Below are 24,395 nucleotides of genomic sequence, written 5' to 3' on the forward strand. Positions count from 1 at the left end.
TTCAAGAAGAACAAGCACATGCATGTTGTCTTCATGAAAAGTCCTATTCTAGTTTGTAAATTACAATGTATATCTGTTATGTTAGCTAAAAAAACATCAGATCCTTCTCAGGAATCAGGGCTACAATTAGCTTACTATTACCAGTAGTTACCGTAGCTACAATACTAGGACTGTTAATCTCAGTGTAATAAAAACCAGTTGAAGGAGGTAATACAACTAGTGAATCTGGTTAAATATAGAGGAGGCCTGATACCTCTATCTACATGGATCTAATTTTGAGTGTCTAGACTCTAGAGAGAGAGAGAGCGACGTCTGCAGAAAATGTGTCTGTGCGTTCATGTGTGTAGGCTTGCTTTTGTGTCGGGTCAAACAGGTGCAGGAGGTAAAAATGAGGACACCTGGCATACTACGGTTTATTGTAGAATGAATGACAGTTCATATACAGCAGTTACATCTGGTGTATATTTGATCAATGTCTATTGGATCATTGTTATCAAGTTAACACACTGAATTCAACCTTTCATTCAGAAATGTTTTGCAAACAACAATACAAATCATACAGATGGAAACAAAACATGAACATTCTTAGGTCTCGTGTACTCTGTGTACCTGAACAGACATGACCATTCCTAGGTCTCCTGTACTGAACAGACATTACCATTCTTAGGTCTCGTGTACTGTGTGTACCTGAACAGACATGAACATTCTTAGGTCTCCTGTACTGTGTGTACCTGAACAGACATGAACAGTCTCAGGTCTCCTGTACTGTGTGTACCTAAACAGACATGAACATTCTTAGGTCTCCTGTACTGTGTGTACCTGAACAGACATGAACATTCTCAGGTCTCCTGTACTGTGTGTACCTGAACAGACATGAACATTCTTAGGTCTCCTGTACTGTGTGTACCTGAACAGACATGAACATTCTCAGGTCTCCTGTACTGTGTGTACCTGAACAGACATGAACATTCTTAGGTCTCCTGTACTGTGTGTACCTGAATAGACATGAACATTCTTAGGTCTCCTGTACTGTGTGTAGCTGAAAAGACATGAGATTAAATATTTCTCAAATCAAAGCAAATTTCATTGGTCACATACACATTGTTAGCAGATGTTATTGCGAGTTATTGCGAGATGTTATTGCGAGTGTAAGAATATAAGAATATATTATATATATATATATATATATATATATATATATATATATATATATATATATAACAAATAAGAATATATAACTATATGGATGAGCAATGTCAGAGCGGCATAGGCTAAGATGCAATAGATATCATAGAATACAGTATATACATATGAGATTGAATTTCAGCTTTTCAGCATTTCAGCTTTGCGACTCGAGAGCCCAACAAAGGCTTGACTGTTCTGAGGCGTGCAGAGAGATGTTCTGAGATCTCCTGTTTTCAAAGAACCATGTGGTTTGGTTCCCTCTCTCTCAAACCCTCGACCCCCGTAGAGCTGTGCTGTGCCCACATCCTCCCCCTGTACGACCCCCACCTAGATCATGTTTCTCCCCATATACCCCTCAGCCCACACAGACTCCAAAGAACCAAGCTCTAAAGCCATGCAGTTCTGGGCACTAACAAGTTACTTTTTCAGAATGCCTTGGCTTAGCTGCAGCAAGAAACATTGTTAATGTAAGAAACTATCTCGCAAGGTGACACCAAATGCCATGTTCAATAGCAATTATATAACAACAACCTATGTAATGAAATGCATTTCTAAAATATGCCCCAACGGTGCAGTTTCATACACTTTTAAGCACTTATTTTTTACTGCACTGTAGAACAGGTTTAATTATCTACCAATAATTGCCCTTCGTTGAGGGTCATTGGAAAACCTCAGAGTTGAGGTAGTCATTCAAAAAGTATGTTAAACATTATTATTGCGCACAGAGTGAGTCCATGCAACTTATTATGTGACTTGTTAAGCACATTTTTACTCCTGAACTTATTTAGGCTTGCCATAACAAAGGGGTTGAATACTTATTGACTCAAGGCATTTCAGTTAATTCATTTTTTATTAATTTGTAAAAAATTCTAAAAACATAATTTCACTTATGGGGTATTGTGTGTAGGCCAGTGACCATAAAAATCTAAATGTAATCAATTTTCAATTCAGGCTGTAACACAACAAAATGTGGGAAAAGTGAAGGGGTGTGAATACTATCTGAAGGTACTTTACAGTGTATCTGGGTAATGTTCTTACTGAATGGAAATTTGGAAATTAAAATAGAAAATCAAAAAAAATTGAGAATCATTCACCTTCTATTGAATTGTATACCCTAGCTAGTGTGTGAAATAAATATATTAAATGTTGCCCATATAAACATAGGCATAAAGCGGGTATAAAGACATATGTTGTGAAAAAGTAAATGTGAGCTACTGTATTTACTATCAAACAGAAATATTGGTCATTCATTTTATATCAAGTATAGGCTACATATCACTTTATTGTAGGAACAGTGATCTCAAAGCTGCTTCACTACATCTTACGGTAAAGTTCATGCTCTGATGAAATTGTTAAGGCTTAGTAGAATTTACTTGACAGAGTCAATTAATGTAGATTTTCTCAGATATATTTATACAGGTATTTATCAGTTTTGGCAATGACAGAAGTACTCATTAAGAATCATTGTTGGTTGGCTGTGTATTGCTTTAACATGAACTGGAGTTGAGGTAGCTGGATCTGCAGCTGTGCTCCAGTACTCAGTGCTGCTGCAGCTGGTCTAGGTCACACACCTGGGCAGAGAGGTTCGGGTTAGGAGAGGTGATCCACACTTCGCAATTGTGCAAACTAGTCACACCAGACAAAATGAGGCCTTCATTTTAAATGTGTTGGTATAAAACAATACAATATAGTACTAAAATAGTGTTGACAAGTACTATTTATACGGACTCTAAATACTTTCGACCTTGACTGAAATTTCTATGCCGGTGGTTCTAGAAGTCCAGCGGCTGGTTGAGACATAAAGTCATTGTTGATATTATGAAATTGTTCACTTTCTGTTGGGCCATGACTTTTACCTTATTCAGAATAGATACATATTTGTGTAGCATCCAGTATATTGCAAAGCAATAGCACTAGGCTATATCCCTGATGAGGGCTATCGCTGGTGGAGTATGTCTCAAAAACAAGTGAAATGTAAAGAAAAGTGTCTGAACACTTCTACAGCATGCCATTAACATCCAGAGTAGAGATTTGGTTAAAGAGGAATAGAGGAATATAGAAGAATAGTTAGACATACCGCAATACAGGTTTTAAGTTAGGAGTAAAAAGTTACCGTAAAATGTATTTATTTTATGTTTTATTTTATGTGTTAATATTGTATGAATCAGTGATCTCTTAAGTGGCAAATACAGACAAAACCTCCCAAACAATCAACAAGAGGACATAAAGATCATTTATTATTTGGGGAAATCTTCTGCGTAATGTCTTTATTGCAATTGTGTGTGTGTGTGTGTGTGTGTGTGTGTGTGTGTGTGTGTGTGTGTGTGTGTGTGTGTGTGTGTGTGTGTGTGTGTGTGTGATAGGCCTGGTGTGTGGCTGTGTGCTGTCACGTAGGGGTGTTGCCCAGGCAACACTTGGCCATGTTACTTCAGTTCCTCCCCTGTTCTCTGGCAGATGCATGAAGGGAAAAGAAAGCACTTTTGCCGACCCTCAGCTAACACTCGAGACATACACCACAAGTCCACAACCACTCAAGATGACCCCATTGGGACTGGTATGGACAATGGTGTGTTTGTGGACAACAGGTAGGACCGCAATATTCTGTCTACCCACTGTTAACAAGTTCTTCTCTGTTGAGGCCTCAGGAACAGCGTTAGACCCACCTTGACAACTAGTGCAAGTCAGAATGTTAAGTGTGTGTGTTATTTGTTATTTGCTTAATGGAGTGTTGAAGAGGCCCCTGTGTTTTCTTTAAGTTTATTTATATAAAGTTCTTTCAAATATTTAAGTGATATGATGTTTTAGTCTGCGATGATTAAATAATAGTAAATAAAAAACAGTATGCTGGATCAAAATGCACAGACCCTCAATATTATCTCCAAGACATGACGGAAATTCAATGACGACCAAGAGCTATTCTTAAATCCATCGAGACCTCTGCAGTTAAGATATTTATACATATTTCTGTGATGCGTTACATATAAAGAAGCCAAGCGAAACATTTCAGCAGTTTCTCGCACAATGTTTGCTTCATAATGTCACCTTTATAGATAAGTCTCTCCACTAACCTTTTATTTGTGTTTCTTCATGGTTCCAAGGTGCTGTCATTTAACATTTCCACTCTTGCAAAACGACTGGTTTGATGATAGTATGTGTCTGTTCAGGTTCGTTTTTTTTCATTTTACATTGATCAGGCTCAAACCTTCTGTTTTCTTTCTGTCTTTCTATCTCGCTTGATGTACAGTATTTCATGTATAATTTACCTGATTTAATAAACAGGTGTCCACAACACTGGTGAAAGCACAATAATTCAATTATATTGACACACAAGCAGACAACGTTTCAATCTTATACGGATCTTTGTCAGGTGAAAATATTGTAGGACAGCGTACGTGTTACGGACATCCATCATGTCTTATTATTATTTTGATCTCTGTCCAGCACGCAAAAATTGCAATAGGACCTCATTCCAACAGTATTGTTTATATACTGTATGTCTCCTTTGATGTGGTGGCAGTTTGTTTAGCCAAACTAAACCTCCATTCACTTTTCCTATCCCAGTGTCCCACCAGACACTTTCAGAGTCCGACTTCGTCCGCTACCCCGGGATCAACGACACAGAGGTCTTCACCTGTGAGTGTTCCAACCACGCCTGTCAGAAGGTCTTCTGGTTCCGCACTCTCCACAACAACCTCGACATCCAGTTCCTTCTCAGCCTCAACAATGCTGGCCGGACCAGCCACGAAGCCAGCGTGGACGAACACCGGTTCCAGGCCAGTAAGCATGATATGGGAAGCAAGATGACTTTCACACTGCGCCTCATTAACATAAGGTCAGAGGACGCAGGGCTAAACTCCTGTATGCTCCAGAACCAGAAAGAGAACGAGCTGTGGAGGCCAGGAGTTCTTCTCAGACCTGGAGGTGAGAGGAACCCATTTCCCTGCATGGCACTGATGCTTCCCATTCTTCTTATGGCTAAATAGCAGGGTTGGGTAGGTTACTTTCTAAATGTAATCTGTTGCAGTTACTAGTTACCTGTCCAAAATTGCAATCAGTAACGTAACTTTTGGATTTACCAAACTCAGTAACTAATCTGATTACTTTCAGTTAGTTTTAGATTACTTTGCAATATATAACTTTTTCAGCGACCCGACCAAATTCACATAGAATTGTGAGTTATAGATCTGTCATTCTCATTGAAAGCAAGTCTAATAGATATAGATCTGTTCTATGTGCACTCATTTTTGGGTCTTTTATTTTCAGTTTTGTACACCAGCTGAAAATACAATATTTTTGGTTATGGAAAATATATTTCACAGAGGTTTTGATGGTATAATGATTCTCTACCCCCCCCCCCAAACTTAAGTCTGGACCTCGAAGCCAGTTCTTCTGCTTTAGACCTGGGACACCTGCTGGGTGAAATTCATTATCATGTAGAACAGAAAACCAGCAGGCTCCAGACCTCATAGGGTAAGAGTTGAATACCTGTACTCTACACTATATTTTCTTGTTTTTTCACATAAACTGAGATTAAGAAAACTAGAAGAAGACAAAAATGAAACCCCACCTGTGTTTTGGTAAATAAAAAAAACTGAGGGATTGGCCAGGAGAAATGTAACCATTCTCAGATCAATAGACAGAGCTGTGGATGCAAGGACTGACCATCCATATCAAAAGTATTGTTTTAACAATGTTTTGAGGCTATACAGTGTTGGTTCACATTTATATTTCGGGTTCTCATGGGGTGTGACAGTTGAACTAAACTCGTGAAGCATTTATAAGTTATATTCTTCAAGAATCAATGGGTATATATTATACATGTATAAGTCCAATGGATGTAGCAACTACAGATTGCCCCTTTGAGCATTGTAGAAACTAAATTCATTACAAAGGAACGTCTTGATTAGTGTTATGTTAGCTAGCTACATAGTTGCCTTTGTATCATGATAAGGTGTAGTACTGAAACTATCGAGGTTACCTAGCCAGCTACACTTTCAAACAAAGTCAACAACGCAGCCACTGCTAGCTAGCCTACTTCACCAGCCAGCAGTACTGTATCATTTGAATCATTTTAGTCAATAAGATTTTTGCAACGTAAGCTTAACTTTCTGAACATTCGAGACGTGTAGTCCACTTGTCATTCCAATCTCCTTTGCATTAGCGTAGCCTCTTCTGTAGCCTGTCAACTATGTGTCTGTCTATCCCTGTTCTCTCCCCTCTGCACAGGCCATACAAACGCTTCACACCGCGTGGCCGCTGCCACTCTAACCTGGTGGTCCCAGCGCGCACGACCCACGTGGAGTTCCAGGTCTCCGGCAGCCTCTGGAACTGCCGGTCTGCGGCCAACAAGGCAGAGTTCATCTCTGCCTATGCTACCCTCCAGTCCCTCGACTTCTTGGCGCTGACGGAAACATGGATTACCACAGATAACACTGCTACTCCTACTGCTCTCTCCTCGTCTGCCCACGTGTTCTCGCACACCCCTAGAGCTTCTGGTCAGCGGGGTGGTGGCACTGGGATCCTCATCTCTCCCAAGTGGACATTCTCTCTTTCTCCCCTGACCCATCTGTCTATCGCCTCCTTTGAATTCCATGCTGTCACAGTTACCAGCCCTTTCAAGCTTAACATCCTTATCATTTATCGCCCTCCAGGTTCCCTTGGAGAGTTCATCAATGAGCTTGACGCCTTGATAAGTTCCTTTCCTGAGGATGGCTCACCTCTCACAGTTCTGGGTGACTTTAACCTCCCCACGTCTACCTTTGACTCATTCCTCTCTGCCTCCTTCTTTCCACTCCTCTCCTCTTTTGACCTCACCCTCTCACCTTCCCCCCCTACTCACAAGGCAGGCAATATGCTTGACCTCATCTTTAATAGATGCTGTTCTTCCACTAATCTCATTGCAACTCCCCTCCAAGTCTCCGACCACTACCTTGTATCCTTTTCCCTCTCGCTCTCATCCAACACTTCTCACTCTGTCCCTACTCGGATGGTATTGCGCCGTCCCAACCTTCGCTCTCTCTCCCGCTACTCTCTCCTCTTCCATCCTATCATCTCTTCCCTCTGCTCAAACCTTCTCCAACCTATCTCCTGATTCTGCCTCCTCAACCCTCCTCTCCTCCCTTTCTGCATCCTTTGACTCTCTATGTCCCCTATCCTCCAGGCCGGCTCGGTCCTCCCCTCCTGCTCCGTGGCTCGACGACTCATTGCGAACTCACAGAACAGGGCTCCGGGCAGCCGAGCGGAAATGGAGGAAAACTCGCCTCCCTGCGGACCTGGCATCCTTTCACTCCCTCCTCTCTACATTTTCCTCTTCTGTCTCTGCTGCTAAAGCCACTTTCTACCACTCTAAATTCCAAGCATCTGCCTCTAACCCTAGGAAGCTCTTTGCCACCTTCTCCTCCCACCTGAATCCTCCTCCCCCTCCCCCCCTCCTCCCTCTCTGCGGATGACTTCGTGAACCATTTTGAAAAGAAGGTCGACGACATCCGATCCTCGTTTGCTAAGTCAAACGACACCGCTGGTCCTGCTCACACTGGCCTACCCTGTGCTTTGACCTCTTTCTCCCCTCTCTCTCCAGATGAAATCTCGCATCTTGTGACGGCCGGCCGCCCAACAACCTGCCCGCTTGACCCTATCCCCTCCTCTCTTCTCCAGACCATTTCCGGAGACCTTCTCCCTTACCTCACCTCGCTCATCAACTCATCCTTGACCGCTGGCTACGTCCCTTCCGTCTTCAGGAGAGCGAGAGTTGCACCCCTTCTGAAAAAAACTACACTCGATCCCTCTGATGTCAACAACTACAGACCAGTATCCCTTCTTTCTTTTCTCTCCAAAACTCTTGAACGTGCCGTCCTTGGCCAGCTCTCCTGCTATCTCTCTCAGAATGACCTTCTTGATCCAAATCAGTCAGGTTTCAAGACTGGTCATTCAACTGAGACTGCTCTTCTCTGTGTCACGGAGGCTCTCCGCACTGCTAAAGCTAACTCTCTCTCCTCTGCTCTCATCCTTCTAGACCTATCTGCTGCCTTTGATACTGTGAACCATCAGATCCTCCTCTCCACCCTCTCCGAGTTGGGCATCTCCAGCGCGGCTCACGCTTGGATTGCGTCCTTCCTGACAGGTCGCTCCTACCAGGTGGCGTGGCGAGAATCTGTCTCCGCACCATGTGCTCTCACCACTGGTGTCCCCCAGGGCTCTGTTCTAGGCCCTCTCCTATTCTCGCGATACACCAAGTCACTTGGCTCTGTCATATCCTCACATGGTCTCTCCTATCATTGCTATGCAGACGACACACAATTAATCTTCTCCTTTCCCCCTTCTGATAACCAGGTGGCGAATCGCATCTCTGCATGTCTGGCAGACATATCAGTGTGGATGACGGATCACCACCTCAAGCTGAACCTCGGCAAGACGGAGATGCTCTTCCTCCCGGGGAAGGACTGCCCGTTCCATGATCTCGCCATCACGGTTGACAACTCCATTGTGTCCTCCTCCCAGAGTGCTAAGAACCTTGGCGTGACCCTAGACAACACCCTGTCGTTCTCCACTAACATCAAGGCGGTGACCCGATCCTGTAGGTTCATGCTCTACAACATTCGCAGAGTACGACCCTGCCTCACACAGGAAGCGGCGCAGGTCCTAATCCAGGCACTTGTCATCTCCCGTCTGGATTACTGCAACTCGCTGTTGGCTGGGCTCCCTGCCTGTGCCATTAAACCCCTACAACTCATCCAGAACGCCGCAGCCCGTCTGGTGTTCAACCTTCCCAAGTTCTCTCACGTCACCCCGCTCCTCCGCTCTCTCCACTGGCTTCCAGTTGAAGCTTGCATCTGCTACAAGACCATGGTGCTTGCCTACGGAGCTGTGAGGGGAACGGCACCTCCGTACCTTCAGGCTCTGATCAGGCCCTACACCCAAACAAGGGCACTGCGTTCATCCACCTCTGGCCTGCTCGCCTCCCTACCTCTGAGGAAGCACAGTTCCCGCTCAGCCCAGTCAAAACTGTTCGCTGCTCTGGCACCCCAATGGTGGAACAAGCTCCCTCACGACGCCAGGACAGCGGAGTCAATCACCACCTTCCGGAGACACCTGAAACCCCACCTCTTTAAGGAATACCTAGGATAGAATAAAGTAATCCTTCTAACCCCCCCCCCCCCCCCCCTTGAAGATTTAGATGCACTATTGTAAAGTGGTTGTTCCACTGGATATCACCAATTTGTAAGTCGCTCTGGATAAGAGCGTCTGCTAAATGACTTAAATGTAAATGTAAATGTTATTTTGGAATCAGCACGAATTAGACTGAGCAATAAAAGCCCCACTCATGGTCTTCTTAAATTTAAATTGTTTATGCCAGTATGGAGCACAATATCACAGAGTAGTTTAGAAGGTGGGAACTCTTCAAACTTGTATTTCATAGACTGGGATCCGCACTACGCATTTGTAGCAAGAGCGCATTTTTCACTGATGGTCCACTGGTCGCAAAAACAATGATTGATAGGCAGCTTAAACTTCTTAAATTCAATCATTATTGGGTTAAAATACTCATATACATTTGTGAACAGCCATCCACAACACAACAACCACAACCCGTCAGGTGCAAATAGATAAATGAGAGAGTGTGTGATTCACATAAATGTGCTATGTAGATATCAATAATAAGTGATATCCGTATCACCCGGTAGACTACACCACTGTTGTCGTCCTTACCTCCAAGCATTTATTCAAATTGGTTAATCTGATGGATAATCAATTTGGATGCTGATAGAGTTCGTAAAACAGATCTTGGAATGTAGCATACAAAATGTTCCCGCTATCCATCAAATGCATTTGCTCTTGTGGTCAGACTCCCTCAGGCGGAAAAAATGTAGCTTTTTTTCAAAGCTGATTTGAATGTCATTGAGAAAACAGAAAGGTGCCAAAGATTTCTGAATTTTATCCTAGAACCTCCTTTCTGAATTTTATCCTAGAAGTAATCATCTAGTTTTTCAAAAGTATCTGTAATCTGAACTCTGGTTATGTAACACGTTACACAGTAATCCGTTACTTCCCAACCCTGCTGATTAGAGATGAGAAGGTTCCTGAATTAATCCAGAACTCCTAAATTTACAACCTAGAACCAGGGACGCAACTTTCACATTCGGAAATTGCATATTTGTCCCCCCCCCCCCCCCCCCAGTTTTATCACTGGAATGTGATACAAAACGAGGCAACGCTGTGCTTTAGGACCATGCGGACGCCTCCGAGCGGTCGGGTAGACTGTTTGGAGCGTTTATCTGTCTGGCAAAATAAAAATAAAAATAAAATAAAAACTGATGACCCCCCACTTCTAAAACCAAAGTTGTGCCCCTGCCTAAAACTATACTGAACAAAAATATAAATGCAACATGCAACAATTGCAACGATTTTACTGAGTTACAGTTCATATAAGGAAATCAGTCAATTGAAAAAAAGATTTCACATGACTGGGCAGGGGCGCAGCCATAGGTGGGCCTGGGAGGGCATAGGCCCCCCCACTTGGGAGCCAGGCCCGCCCACTGGGGAAACAGGCCCAGCCAATCAGAGTGAGTTTTTCCTCACAAAAGGGCTTTATTACAGGGCTTTATTACAGAAATAATCCTCAATTTCATCAGCTGTCCTGGTGGCTGGTCTCAGACGAAGCCGGATGTGGAGGTCGTGGGCTGGTATGGCTACACGTGGTCTGCGGTTGTGAGGCCGGTTGGACAAACTGTCAAATTCTCTAAAAAGAGGTTGGAGGCGGCTTATGGTACTGAAATGAACATTAAATTATCTGGCAACAGCTCTGGTGGACATTCGTAACGCAAGTTGTCCGCCGTAACGCATGTTGAAAATCTTACTAAGAAGCTAAGATCCAAGATTGTTTTTTTATATCAAAATAAATCATGCTTTAGTACTAAAAATAGGAGAAAGATTGTTCAAACAATGCTTCTCCCTGTATTGGATTTTAGTGATACTGTTTACATGCATGCAGAAACCTCTGTATTAAAATCATTAGACGCAGTCTACCATTCCGCAATACGTTTATACAGACATTGTAGTCTGAAATAAAATGTAGGATGGACCTCTCTGTCTGTAAAAAGAGAACTGCATTCTCTTTTATTTATTTAAAAAGCAATTTGACAGAAACTCCCTCTATATGTTACATCATTCATTAAGATAACAGTCATAAATTACCAAACCCGTTCACAGGAATGGATAACACTAGAGGTCCCTTCAGTCTCCACAGATTTGGGAAAATCTGCATTTTGGTTTTTTGCCCCTATTTTTTGGAACAATATGCAGAGTTCACTGCAGCTAGATGTATTGGTGCAGTTTAAATTATTTATTGAGGACCTCTATGTAGTTAAATGTGATTGCTTTTATTAAATATGTTTATTTTTGTTTATTGTGTGCTGAATTATATTGTTTTATACACATATGTTGTTTTAATTTTCTGTTTTTATTGTAATGTGTACAGGGCTCTCTTGTAAAATAGATTTTTAATCTCAATGTGACTCCCTGTTTAAATAAAGGTTAAATAAAATTCCTGCAGTCAGCATGCCAATTGCACGCTCCCTCAAAACTTGAGACATCTGTGGCATTGTGTTGTGTGACAAAACTGCACATTTTAGAGTGGCCTTTTATTGTCCCCAGCACAAGGTGCACCTAGGTAATGATCATGCTGTTTAATCAGCTTCTTTATATGCTACACTTGTCAGGTGCATGGATTATCTTGGCAAAGGAGAAATGCTCACTAACAAATTTCTGCACAAAATTAGAGAGAAATACTTTTTGTGTGTATGGAAAATTTCTTGGATCTTTTATTTCAGCTCATGAAAAATGTATAGTTACACAACAGTAACTAGAACTCTCTTAAACACTATACTCCTGTATTATCTTTTGAATGGCCTGAGAACAGACCAATTTCCTGATTTTCCATGGTCTACACTCTTAAAATAAAGGGTTCTTCGTCTGTCCCCATAAGCGAACCCTTATCCTTTCACAGCGCTTGGTTGGAATTAATTTAATTTCTAGTGAAGTCAGGACGCTAGTGGGGAATTCAGCCTTGTTATAGAAAAGAAAAGCAATAACTTCATATTCTTTTGCATTGGTTGCAGATCCATTTCCAAGCTTCTTCATCTGTCCAAATCTTTCTCCATTATCTTTTGTGCATTTTGTCTCTCTCACAGTGTTTCTTATATCCATCACATTGTGTATTTTTGTGACCCACCAGAAACTCGGCCAACATTACTCCCCGTCACAAAGCCCCAGCCCCAAGGCATCCCAAACAGCACCCCAAACGGATGCTGCACCAAAAGCAACTATCAAACCCAAAAAGGTAAGATTCATAAGTTTAACAAGTCTGTCCAATAAGTTGTTTATTGTAACAAGTTGAATGTGTTAAGCTAAATCCACACAAAGATTATCCCATCACAATTAGTGATGTCTCATTCTCTCTTTTGGAGAACCAGGGCTGTCTGTAACCCCAATGTTAGGTAACTAGTTACGTTGACACAATATAAGTCCCAGCAGTTTAAACATGATTTAACAGGTTTTCTGTTGTGTTTCAGGCTGTGGCTCCAAGGTTCTCTGGCCATTGGTTGGAGTGCTGCTGGCCCTGGCTGTGGCTTTGATCTCCACACTGTACTACTTCAGCAGTGAGTCTCTTCTCTCCTTCCTTACCTGCTGATAAAGTAATATAAAATAACCAACAAGGAATGAGCTCCAGTGCTGTTTTTAATTAGCATAGTCAATTATCAAAGATGCTGGTCATACAGGGCCAAAGACATACTTGAGATGCGGATGCTTAACTTGGACTTTCGCATAAATTGTGCATTGTTGTCAAAGGAATATTTGTGTGAAAGTTACAAGTATGTATAACAAATTAGGAACCCAGCCTCAGAGGCCTGAACAGCCACAAACAAAATTTCACGTTTGACAAAGTAAAGGCAATAAAGTGCACAACAATATCCAAATGTATGTATTCTGTATGGCATATCTATGTACATGGAGGAGGCAGTAATGTATTCATGTTTATTACAGTTACTCTGCTGTTTTTCTGAATTTGTTTTTTTATGTGCTACGGGACTACCCAAAAAGTGTCGACTTCAGTTTGCCAAGTTCTCATGTGTAAACTTCACAAATCTGTGATGACATCTTCCTCTCCTCCTCTTCTCCTTTCCCCTTTTCTCACAACACAATAAAATATATCTTCCTGCTGCTGTATCAATCTCAGGGACTTACTCTTTTTCTCAGTAGATCTGAGCCTGTATTCATAAAGTGTCTCAGAATAGGATCAGTTTGGCCTTTTAGATCACAATGCATATGATTACATGTGATTGATCACTTTCTCTATAATTGACACTCTCTTTGTCCCTGTATTCATCTCTGTGTATTTCACTTTGACTGTTTGTGTCTGCCTCACAGGAAAGGACCATTGGAGTAATTCAGAGTGCCCACACTGCAGACTCAGAGACAGTGCTGTATTTACTGTATGTGTCCTTACAGGGATCTCCTTCCACTTTATGAATCTGAAGACTGTTTTATCAGCATCTTACTTTTCTATTCTTTGTTCATTACGATGATGAACCAACCAGAAGTTCCAACTGTCTAAAAGAAAACATTTAGGATTCTGTTCACAATGTTAGTGTCTCTGATTTGTTATTAAGTGGATGTTTCAAATATAAAACCTTTATATTGAACAGGTATTAGTCTCGTATGTGCTAGTATTACACCAATGCTATGCATTCTGCTGCGGTAGCCTAATGTTATGATTATTGGATGTGTGCATCATGTATTGATGATAAATGAAAGCTGTAAAAAACTAAAAATAGAATTACTTAATGTCTACGTACTGTCATCTTATCACAGGGACCAGAGAAAAGTGTGTGTGTCTACAGCATAGTGTATGTGTGTAAATGTGTGTGTGTGTCTACATCATAGTGTATGTGTGTGAATGTGTGTGTGTGTGTCTACAGCATAGTGTATGTGTGTGAATGTGTGTGTGTGTGTCTACAGCATAGTGTATGTGTGTGAATGTGTGTGTGTGTGTCTACAGCATAGTGTATGTGTGTGAATGTGTGTGTGTCTACAGCATAGTGTATGTGTGTGAATGTGTGTGTGTGTCTACAGCATAGTGTATGTGTGTGAATGTGTGTGTGTCTACAGCATAGTGTATGTGTGTGAATGTGTGTGTGTGTCTACAGCATAGCGTATGTGTGTGAATGTGTGTGTCTACAGCATAGCGTTTGTGTGTGTGTGAATGTGTGTGTGTCTACAGCATAGTGTATGTGTGTGAATGTGTGTGTGTGTCTACAGCATAGCGTATGTGTGTGAATGTGTGTGTCTACAGCATAGCGTTTGTGTGTGTGTGTGTGTGTGTGTGTGTGTGTGTGTGTGTGTGTCTACAGCATTCTGTCTGTCTGTCTGTCTGTCTGTCTGTCTGTCTGTCTGTCTGTCTGTCTGTCTGTCTGTCTGTCTGTCTGTCTGTCTGTCTGTCTGTCTGTCTGTCTGTCTGTCTGTCTGTCTGTCTGTCTGTCTGTCTGTCTGTCTGTCTGTCTGTCTGTCTGTCTGTCTGTGTGTGTGTGTGTGTGTGTGTGTGTGTTATTTCCTTGTTTAGCTGTTGAGTAGGAGACTTTTAATCTCACTGTGTGTGTTAAAACACAGAAACATAATCAAGCCTGCTCTCCACTATTTCACTTCACTTTGCAGAGAGCAGGGACCTTCTGTAACACTGTATATAAACAGTCTTTATTGATGTCAACTACAATATTAGTCTACATGATAAACACATAAAGATAACGCTTGTATAAAACAGCATGCACACCTCTAGCATTTGAATGGGGTGATAAAAACATGTCTTCGTTTCTTCGGGTCTCAAAGAGTGAACAAGACCCTTTCCTGTGTGATAGAGAAAGAGAGAGAGGAGAGAGAGCGCGCTGCGCACATTGAGATCCTATCGCTCTCTCTATCTCATTGTTCTTTTAACTTTGAGTCCCTCATCTTGACGCTGAAACAAAACAACCACAGAGCGACCACAGACCACGCCACAGGCAGAGAGAGAGAGAGAGAGAGAGAGAGGAAAATAGAGTGAAAAGGCATGTGTACATTGTCATTAGACATTACAAAACCCTAAACTTTATTTAAACTCCTGTCATTAAATTAATAGGAAACACTTTAATTTACAGTCTTGGGTAACACTTTATTTTACAGTCCTGGTACACGTTCACAACAGTCCTAAGCCATTGCATCTATCTGGAATGGTAAGTGGTTATCCTGAAGAGAGATGTGCTGAACATTTCATAGAATCTGAAGATATTCTAAGAATACTAATAACTTTACAAGAAATATGAATGCTTGTTGCTAGAGCATAATATTACTTGACAGTGAAAACTATAACTGAAAAGTAATCCTGTCGTTTAATCCATGATTTCTGTTTGAGCATAGTACAAATAATGTATATCACTCTTATTTACATTTACATTTACGTCATTTAGCAGACGCTCTTATCCAGAGCGACTTACAGTAGTGAATACATACATTTCATTTCATGCATTTTTTTTTATATATTTTTTTTGTACTGTACTTATAAATATATACTTGAACAAAGACACATTAGCCTATCAATATAATAATAGGATTACATGAAACACAACAGCGCTCCTAAAATTATTCTTCTCTTTTATTTGCTTTGAAAGATATTTTTAAAAAGAAGATAAAAACAAATAATGATATTGTGATCAGAACAATAGTACTATATTTAGTTAAACACATATATAATATATAGTATAGTCAATCTTGTGTACAAAATCTAATGTAACTATGGTTGAAGATATTATTTTTTATATTTCTGCTATTCTCATTATTTGTAGTATTTGTAGTCTCATAATTGTATTTATTTATATTTCCTTCTGACAATATAATTGTTAACTTGGGCTCATCCATTTCTGTTACTATTGTTACACCAAAAGGCAATCTACAGCAGTGGCAAGAAACACTTTTATTTAGATTTGTCATTGTTTTATTTTCCACAAGCTTAAAATCGATACAAATAGCTTTTGGAAGATAAACAATGTATCAGACATGGCAAGCTTTGTCACAGCTAGTCAGCCATTGCTACTTACCGTATGCTGAGATCATCTAACTGTACCTTCTCTGTCTCTTCCCTTCCCACAATTCATAGAGGCCCCTATAAGGGCAGGAGAAATGATCCTAATACTGCTGCTGTTCCATCTTAAATAAGAGGAGCCTTCTTCTAACTACATTTGAATGGCGAGTTACTCAAACCTTCTGTGTGTCTAATGTGGTCCTAAATATTCAGGGAACTCTCTCTCTCTCTCATAGGCATCCCCTGGTGATCCCTCTAGACACAAACACACACAACACACAACACACACTGTTTTGGGTTGGAGAGCCCTCATTGTGAGTAAGACAGGGAAGCCCAGGTAGGGGTAGAGAAAAAGCACCATGGAGGGTTAGGTGAGTCAACACAGATACAAAGGGATGGAAACTGGTTAACTGTCAGAGCCCCTATATCTCTGTCTGACTGGCTCTTCCTGGACACCCACCTTCTAACTACAGAACACACCAACACAATGCACAATCCCCCTGTGATTATGAGTTATTGCGTCACTTACAGGCCTACAGTTTCAGGCACTGACATTCAACATGACATTCAGATTCTAGTTACTTTAGGCTACCATAAAGTAAGTAAAAGTCGTCTTTCCTTTTCCAAAGTAAAGAAAGGGCATGAGGTGACGCAAGACATGATTGCAACATGAACAAGGTGAGAGGAGCACTTAATTGCATTTCTCAAATGGAAACTTAAATGGAACAGTTTGTATGCCCACAGCCACCCCAGCTAGCACATTTGGTTCCTTGGAAGTTGTGGGAACATATGTTTTTGGTTACACATTGGTTGAGGGATCAAAGCCATAGGTTTCCTGAACAGTAATATGTAACTTCTTTTAAGCATCTGTTCTCGGAACGTTTGTTTTTAGGTTGTAGGGAGGTTCTAAGAACGTTTTACTCTGGTTCCTTTAAAGTTTTTCTGTGAGGTTTTATTAATGCTCTGAGAACAGAAATTATGTTATTTGGAGGTTTTTCAATAACTTCCTGAATACTTTCACTGAATATTTCAAACGACTTTTAATAACACTGCTGTCTAATGGGAAAACTTTTTTTTTACTCCAAAGCACAGATAGGACACATGGAAATTAATTTCCTTAGGCATTAATCATACAAACAAATTAATTTGTTATTGTGACACGGCATCAATGAGATACAAATCAGTTCATTTTAGCCTATTTAAACAGAGTCCAGTTCAAAGGAAACAAGCACTCATTAAGATCAGATGTGGCCAATTAGTGGGCGCGCCAACACACTAAACAAGATAGAGGATAGAGAGAGTTTTGTTGATGCTGAGAAGGGAATAGAATACCACAGTATGAGTCATACTACCCATAACACCTAGCGGTCAAACAGAGAAATGGTTCCAATCGTTTTCCACCATTCATTTTTCCCATTGGGGATTTTAGAAACACTTTTTTTTTTAAAGGGATGTGTTTCATGTAGGCTTACACTGGCATGACGTTTTGATAACTGATGATCTGGACTAGACTGCCTAATCGAGGCAAAGGTAGGAATCTCTGGATTAACTATCTAATGTTAGCTAAATGTACTAATGAATACATTTGCAAAATGTCTTTATGGCCAATTCTTTGAACTGTCTTGTGCAAGTTTTAAATTGACACAATACCTTTTAGCAAAGGTGTCAGCGAAAGATGACATATAAGTGTTTCTAAAATCGCCTATGGGAAAAATGAATGGTGGAAAAGCAGTGGTGTAAAGTACTACTCAAGTAGTTTTTGAGGTACCTGTGCTTACTCTATTTATATTTTTGACTACTTTTAGTTTTACTTCACTACATTCCTAAAGAAAATAATGTACTTTTTACTCCATCCATTTTCCCTGACATCCAAAATTACTCATTACATTTTAATGCTTAGCAGGACAGAAAATTTGTCCAATTCATGCTCTTATCAAGAGAATATCCCTGGTCATCCCTACTGCCTCTGATCTGGCGGACTCACTCAATACACATGCTTCATTTGTATATTATGTCTGAGTGTTGGAGTGTGACCCTGGCTTTCCCTAAATAACAAAATATAAATAAAATGGCATCTGGTTTGCTCAATATAAGAAATTTGAAATCATTTGTACTTTTACTTTTGCTTTTGATACTTAAGTATACTTTAGCAATTACATTTACTTTTGATACTTTAGTATATTTAAATCCAAATACATTTATACTTTTTGTAGTATTTTACTGGGTGATTTTCACTTTTACTTGACTCATTTTCTATTAAGGTATCAGATCCTGGTTCGAGTCCATGCTCTGTCGCAGCCGGCCGCGACCGGGAGACCCATGGGGCGGCACACAATTGGCCCAGCGTCGTTCAGGTTAGGGGAGGGTTTGGCCGGCTGTTCTTGTCCCATCGCACTCTAGCAACTCCTGTGGCGGGCTGGGTGCAACGCACGCTGACACAGTTGCCACGTGTACAGTGTTGTACAGTGTTTCCCCTGACACACTGATGCAGCTGGCTTCTGGGTTAAGCGGGCATTGTGTTTCAGAGGACGCACGGCTCTCGACCTTCGCCTCTCCTGAGTCCATACGGGAGTTGCAGTGATGAGACAAAATTGTGGAGAATAAGGGGTAAAAAATTCCAAACGAGTGAAACCATTTCCAATGTGGGGCTCTATTGATATATTTAAGCTATAAGGCCTGAGGACGTGTGGTATATGGCTAAGGGCTGTTCTTAGGCATGGTGTAACTCAGATTGGCTGTCAGCGCCCGAACCAGTTTATAATTTCAAATAACATTCTTAGAATGTTCTCTGAACGTTACTAAAGTTTTCTTGTGGTTTTTATGGAAAGTTTTCTTAACGTTCTTTGAACAATTTGAGAACATGACTTTAAATAGAACCATGAGGAAACCTGTAGGAAACGTTATGCTGAAGTACTGAAATTCCCACAGAAGAACGTTGTTTGTTAATGTTCTTGGAACAATTTGAGAACATTACTTTAAATAAAACCATGATGAAACCTGTAGGAAACATTATCCTGAAGTACTGAAATTCGCACCGAAAACATTGTTTCAATGTCAAACCAGTTGGAGAATGTTCCTAGAACAATACCAACATTGTAATTAAATGTAACTTGTTTGAACTTTTAGGAAAAATTCTGTTAAAGTAATGAAATACCAAGAAAATATATATTTTTTGTCAAGTTCCTTAAATGTGCTCAGAATGTTCCAAAGTCAAGCAATTATCCTGCACCATTTTCAGAAAGTTGTAGGAAGGTTGTACGCAAAATAACTCTAGCACCACCACGCTCTAACCAAGCTGTAAGAAACATATGTTTTTCATAACGTTATTTGCTAGCTGGGGCGGGTCTAGCGAAGAGAGTGTTGCTTAATATTATATATATATATATATTGAAGTTAAACTCGTTTCCACATTTTTACAGGATGTAGGCCTATACAGCGTTGCGCCACATGTGATGTCACTAGGCTGATCGTATGAGTTGGTTTCTGCAGCCTACACTGTTCCGTAAGTCTGAGTCTTCTGTACATTCTTTCCATCGAATGTACATAAACTTCTTTGTACATATTTTAGCTGTGTTTCAAACTATTTCTAACTGAAGAGAAACGAACAACCACTAATCGTTTTATGGGAAAGGATAGCAGCTTTGCTGAAACAGACGAGTAGGACGATGTCATGGCTCTGTCCAGCGTGCTGAAACTGTTATGTCCTTGCCTACGTTTGACGAGGTTGGCCAAACTGTTAATATAATGTGGGCGACACATTCACCTACGCAAACAAATAGGCAAGAGATAGGTGATTATAACTATGGCCTGTATGTCCGCCAGCCTGTAGCGTAATATCCGTGTTGATAGGCCTATAGTCACATGCGTGAAAGGGCAATGAAGTGGATACATGAGTCTACATGGGTCTAGGCTACAGAGTTGATTTTTGAAAAATGTTAATGTCTCAAAGTTGGCTATTTTCGTAAAATGAGATTTTACTTTTGACGTGAACTATTTCTTGCATTTATGGGGCGATATAACCGAACATTCATTCGCATCACTCAATATCTCTGACGAATAAGCCTTGTTATTTATGAACGTTTATAGTTATAGATGTAAATGTTATCAAAATGAATCCAAAAGTTATCTAAATGTATTTAAATTATATTTTATTTGCACAAGGGAAGAACCCTACATTGTTGTATGAGCAACAAAACAATTATTTGAATGTTGTCTCAAATCATGTCATAATATTCAACCTTTTATTTCTTGACAAGCTGCTTACACATTTATTGAGAATCCTCGACTAATGCAATGCCTACTCACAATTTGTTATGTCTTTAGCAATATTGTATCCTTCCTGTACACTTGCCGCTGTTTTTTCTATTGTGAATTTAAAAAAATGAAATATGAGGAATTGAACAATTAAATAGCACAGCTGTGTTTCAAACCAGCCTATCCTAACGTATTTTCAGACACCCAGGTACCAGTTTATTTCTAATTATATTTCTAAATCTAATCTGCTATAGCCTATCTATGAAACGTTGACATAACACCACTGACGTAGGCTGTAGATTAGTAAATCACAGCCTAATGTTGACACGATATAGTCGTAGGCTACTACATGATTAATACATTACGCAACAAAGGTAATAGTATTAACACAAATAAATAAAATAACACTTATATCACTTTATAGACCTATTGATGATATTATTCGGCTATTCTTGCAATATGATGTTTATCAAAGTGGCAGCACAGAGGCACGTCCTCAAAAGTGTCTGTCATGACCTGCTGCTCTTGACTAAAATTCCTCCTTTGAAATGTTGACACATTGTGCTGTGTGTGCGCGCTTCAGAGCGCGTGTGGTTTTTTTGCGAAAGCCAGCCTGTCGAGAAGCGCAGCGCGGATTGGTGGGCTCTGCTCAAGCAGCCTTGCAGACCACCTTGGGGTGCACGAGCTCTGTGCAAGACTCCTGCAATGACCTCTTTTACCAGTGATGAAAGAAGACTTTGGGCGGGGTTTGGGGTCGTGTTGAGCGCCTCATCACACCTGTTTCTACATCCCATGAAGAAGAGCTTGAACGTGTTGCTGTGCAAAAAGACATGAAAATGGTCCAAAAGTGGATGGAGACACTTGTTTTACTGTTCTTTTGTCAAGGTAAGTCATACTTTTTCATATTACTATACTGTAGTACATTCATTCCCTTCAGAGTAGGATAGTTTTAAAGTCATGATGGATTTCAACAATGTTGCCAGAATACTTGCTCTCTCACAGACCTAGTTCATAAAAAGTGTTGCTATATTGGCTAGGCCTGCTCTACATAATTTTATATTGTATTTTAATTTCATTTTGAATGGTAACGTATTTGTTGGCCTAATCAATTCTGTGTTTTAGGTTTGTCTAGGGTGTATTTTTTAAATGAAATATATTGTTTAGGCTATAGCCTAAACATCATATGTGTCACATTTCAGTAATTGCATTTTGAATTAGCCTAATAAGACATCTTCAGTAATAAATTATGAATTTATTCATTCGTTGAATCTCTAATTTGTACTTTCGTACTTCCTTTTAATCACAAACGTTATCAGAAACTCTCCAACTGAGTTCTCTGACAGAGAAAACGGATGGAAAGAGGGTGGAGATCACTTGTGCACCAGTCTCTAAGATTAAGAGCAACATGGTGATGTGGTTTAGAGTGCAAGACAACGCTGGAATGGAGTTTATTGCATCATTTAGTACCAAGGACGGTATGAAGAAAACAGACTTTAACAATGAGGTCTTCAGCGAGGAGCAGATAAACAAAAACATCTTGATACTGAAGGCTTTCAAAAAGGCTCGAGATAGTGGCGTCTACAGCTGTGCATCAATCAATGGTAACGCGCTTGTGTTTGGTGAGGCAACTCGACTTGCTGGGCCAGGTGAGTAGGCTAGCTAGGCTACATTACATAAATAAATTGTATCAGAATTAATACAATTATAGAAATCAATGTTTTTTTTAAATCAGATGTTATTTATTGCCTATTAACAATCTGAAAGTTATCCATGCTAACACACCTCACTTTTTAGCCCCTACGACAACAACAACCACCACGACTACACCAATGACCACAGCCATAGAGCTAACCAGCTCTACAACTGCCAAGTCGTGCAAAGGTAGAATATTTATTGACATCATCATCACATGTATTCTTATCATAATATAAATGTCCTCATATTTTTTATCGAGTTGATTTGGATAATCATAATATAATTTTTCATTATCCAATGGTGTTTATCATTGTAACACATTTATCCCAAATGTCTTCCGTGTTTGACTTGTGTTTTTGCAGTGGGAAAGGTGGACCCTACTGCATCCTGTGATTTGATCGTTTGGGCACCATTGGCTGCTGGCTGTGGCCTCCTCTTCCTCCTCATCATCATCACTGTATGCCACTGCAACCGTGAGTCCTGCATTCACTCACCAATATACCCCCATGTATCTATGAAACACCCACCCACCAAACAAAACTGATGTAAATATGCTGCCTTCATTTTCCAGTTAGAATGTAGGAACATTTTCATATAATTTCCATATCATTTTTTAAAGAAATTATTAATAATATTATATCAATATTATATATTATTTATTTGTTGTTTCTTTTGCTTCAGGGATAAGAACGAAACGATGCCCACATCATTACAAAAGACAGTACGTTTTCCTTCTTTAATATGTCAAACATGAGTCCTGTTATGACGTATGCAGCCTAGAAAATGTGTAGTTGAAAAAAGAGAAGGTCCGCACTTTTGGGAGTTTTCTCCCCTAAAAGTCCACCTGAGTTTGTAGTTAGAAAGACATGCTCCTCTTATTTTTTTATTGTATTCAGGCCGAGAATGGCAGCCCCGGGGCAACAACATCCTATAGCCAACAACAGACTTTTCTAATCCTGAACAGGTATATCATGAATAAACTCTCCTCAACCTAAATATTCCTTTTACGTTCTAAATTGAGAGGTGTGTTTTAGTATAGGATAAAGCAGCATGCACAAGCTGTTTGAACACAAAAATAATATATTGGTTCATTCAAAAATTATTTCACATAATAATCTTTTGTGAATATTATTGTTCAGTGTTTATAGTAAGGTAATTCAACTTCTTGCTGTAAAAAACAAGAGAACCCAAAACACACCCTATTGTTTGAGTGACTACATTTAAAAAAAATAACAATTGAGCATATTAAAACTTCTACCTGACATTCACAATGTAGTTACTAATGCCTATAACACAGATGATGTATATAACACAGGTGATTTATATAGCTTACTACATGTTTATTGTCTATTCTTCTCACAGACACTGAGAGAGACGGAAGACGGTGCGACGTCTCTACTACCAACAATTCAGTTTGTTCTATTATATACATTTTTACTGAGACATTTACTCCGTAACACCATTGAAATAGTAGAAATAGAAGAATTCTCGCTCTCTTCATTTAATCAACATAATAGCTTTATGGCAGGTTTTTGAAGATGATTCATGTCGTTACTCAGTCTAATGACGAGATATGTATTGCTTATAGCTTAGTTTAAAATGATGTTATGAGATACTTTTCTCCTTATGACTTTCATGGCCTGTAAATGAAACCAAAGACAAAAGCTTTGCAGTGGAACTTCAATAAAACCAAGGTAACATTTTCTAACTCAAATAGTTGGAATTCTTCCTGATACTCATATTCAGTTTCTTTCTAGGCTTCTATGAATGTTTGGAAGAAATGCGCAATATAAAGCAATATTTTTGGAATGCTTGAATGATTGAACCATAGTGTATGTAATTGTGTGTTCTTGTTACTGTAGGACCATGTTAGAGTGAACCTCTATCTCCGTTACTCTCTATTAGTAACCTCTTATAAATCTGAATGAAAAGACAGAAATGGTGAAACCACATAGATTTGTATTCAAATGTTTTGTTTACAACACTTGAAATCTATTCAAATTCTACTCAAGTGCCCAAGGCCATTGCAGTAAAAAAAGAATAGCCTACTTAAACTGGGGTTGAACACATGTACCAAAGCTCCGAGAAGGAAGCAGCTTTGTAAAGCTTAGCAAAATTGAAAAACTACTGAGCTGCTTCGTACAAGAAGTGAAAGATT

General features: G+C 40.0%; 2 protein-coding genes across 3 annotated transcripts; both read left to right on the forward strand.

The window, feature by feature from the left end:
• Nucleotides 1-3,626: 3,626 nt before the first annotated feature.
• Nucleotides 3,627-13,883, forward strand: LOC106583429 (uncharacterized). The gene is made up of 6 exons (XM_014167580.3): nucleotides 3,627-3,770; nucleotides 4,284-4,349; nucleotides 4,747-5,106; nucleotides 12,416-12,520; nucleotides 12,753-12,839; nucleotides 13,609-13,883. Exons 2-6 carry the CDS (start codon nucleotides 4,328-4,330, stop codon nucleotides 13,764-13,766), a joined length of 732 nt encoding a protein of 243 aa, XP_014023055.3. The 5' UTR covers nucleotides 3,627-3,770; nucleotides 4,284-4,327; the 3' UTR covers nucleotides 13,767-13,883.
• Nucleotides 13,884-21,175: 7,292 nt separating this feature from the next.
• cd8a (CD8a molecule) lies at nucleotides 21,176-23,945 on the forward strand. 2 transcript variants are annotated; one of them, NM_001123583.1, is given in 7 exon segments: nucleotides 21,343-21,427; nucleotides 21,859-22,188; nucleotides 22,337-22,423; nucleotides 22,600-22,710; nucleotides 22,919-22,958; nucleotides 23,134-23,201; nucleotides 23,600-23,942. In NM_001123583.1, coding segments are annotated over 6 exon segments (681 nt in total). In that variant the 5' UTR covers nucleotides 21,343-21,372; the 3' UTR covers nucleotides 23,192-23,201; nucleotides 23,600-23,942.
• Nucleotides 23,946-24,395: the final 450 nt, after the last annotated feature.

The sequence above is a fragment of the Salmo salar genome, chromosome 22 (genome assembly GCF_965601325.2).
Source record: "Salmo salar chromosome 22, fSalSal1, whole genome shotgun sequence".
Taxonomy (NCBI): domain Eukaryota; kingdom Metazoa; phylum Chordata; class Actinopteri; order Salmoniformes; family Salmonidae; genus Salmo; species Salmo salar.

Coding starts and splice junctions, on each gene's coding strand:
- LOC106583429 (XM_014167580.3), top strand. CDS start 4,328: ATGATAGTATGTGTCTGTTCAG. Junction 4,350..4,746: donor GATAGTATGTGTCTGTTCAG/GTTCGTTTTTTT, acceptor TTCCTATCCCAG/TGTCCCACCAGACACTTTCA. Junction 5,107..12,415: donor AGTTCTTCTCAGACCTGGAG/GTGAGAGGAACC, acceptor GTGACCCACCAG/AAACTCGGCCAACATTACTC.
- cd8a (XM_014167443.3), top strand. CDS start 21,373: ATGAAAATGGTCCAAAAGTGGATGGAGACACTTGTTTTACTGTTCTTT. Junction 21,428..21,858: donor TTTACTGTTCTTTTGTCAAG/GTAAGTCATACT, acceptor AAACGTTATCAG/AAACTCTCCAACTGAGTTCT. Junction 22,424..22,599: donor AACTGCCAAGTCGTGCAAAG/GTAGAATATTTA, acceptor GTGTTTTTGCAG/TGGGAAAGGTGGACCCTACT.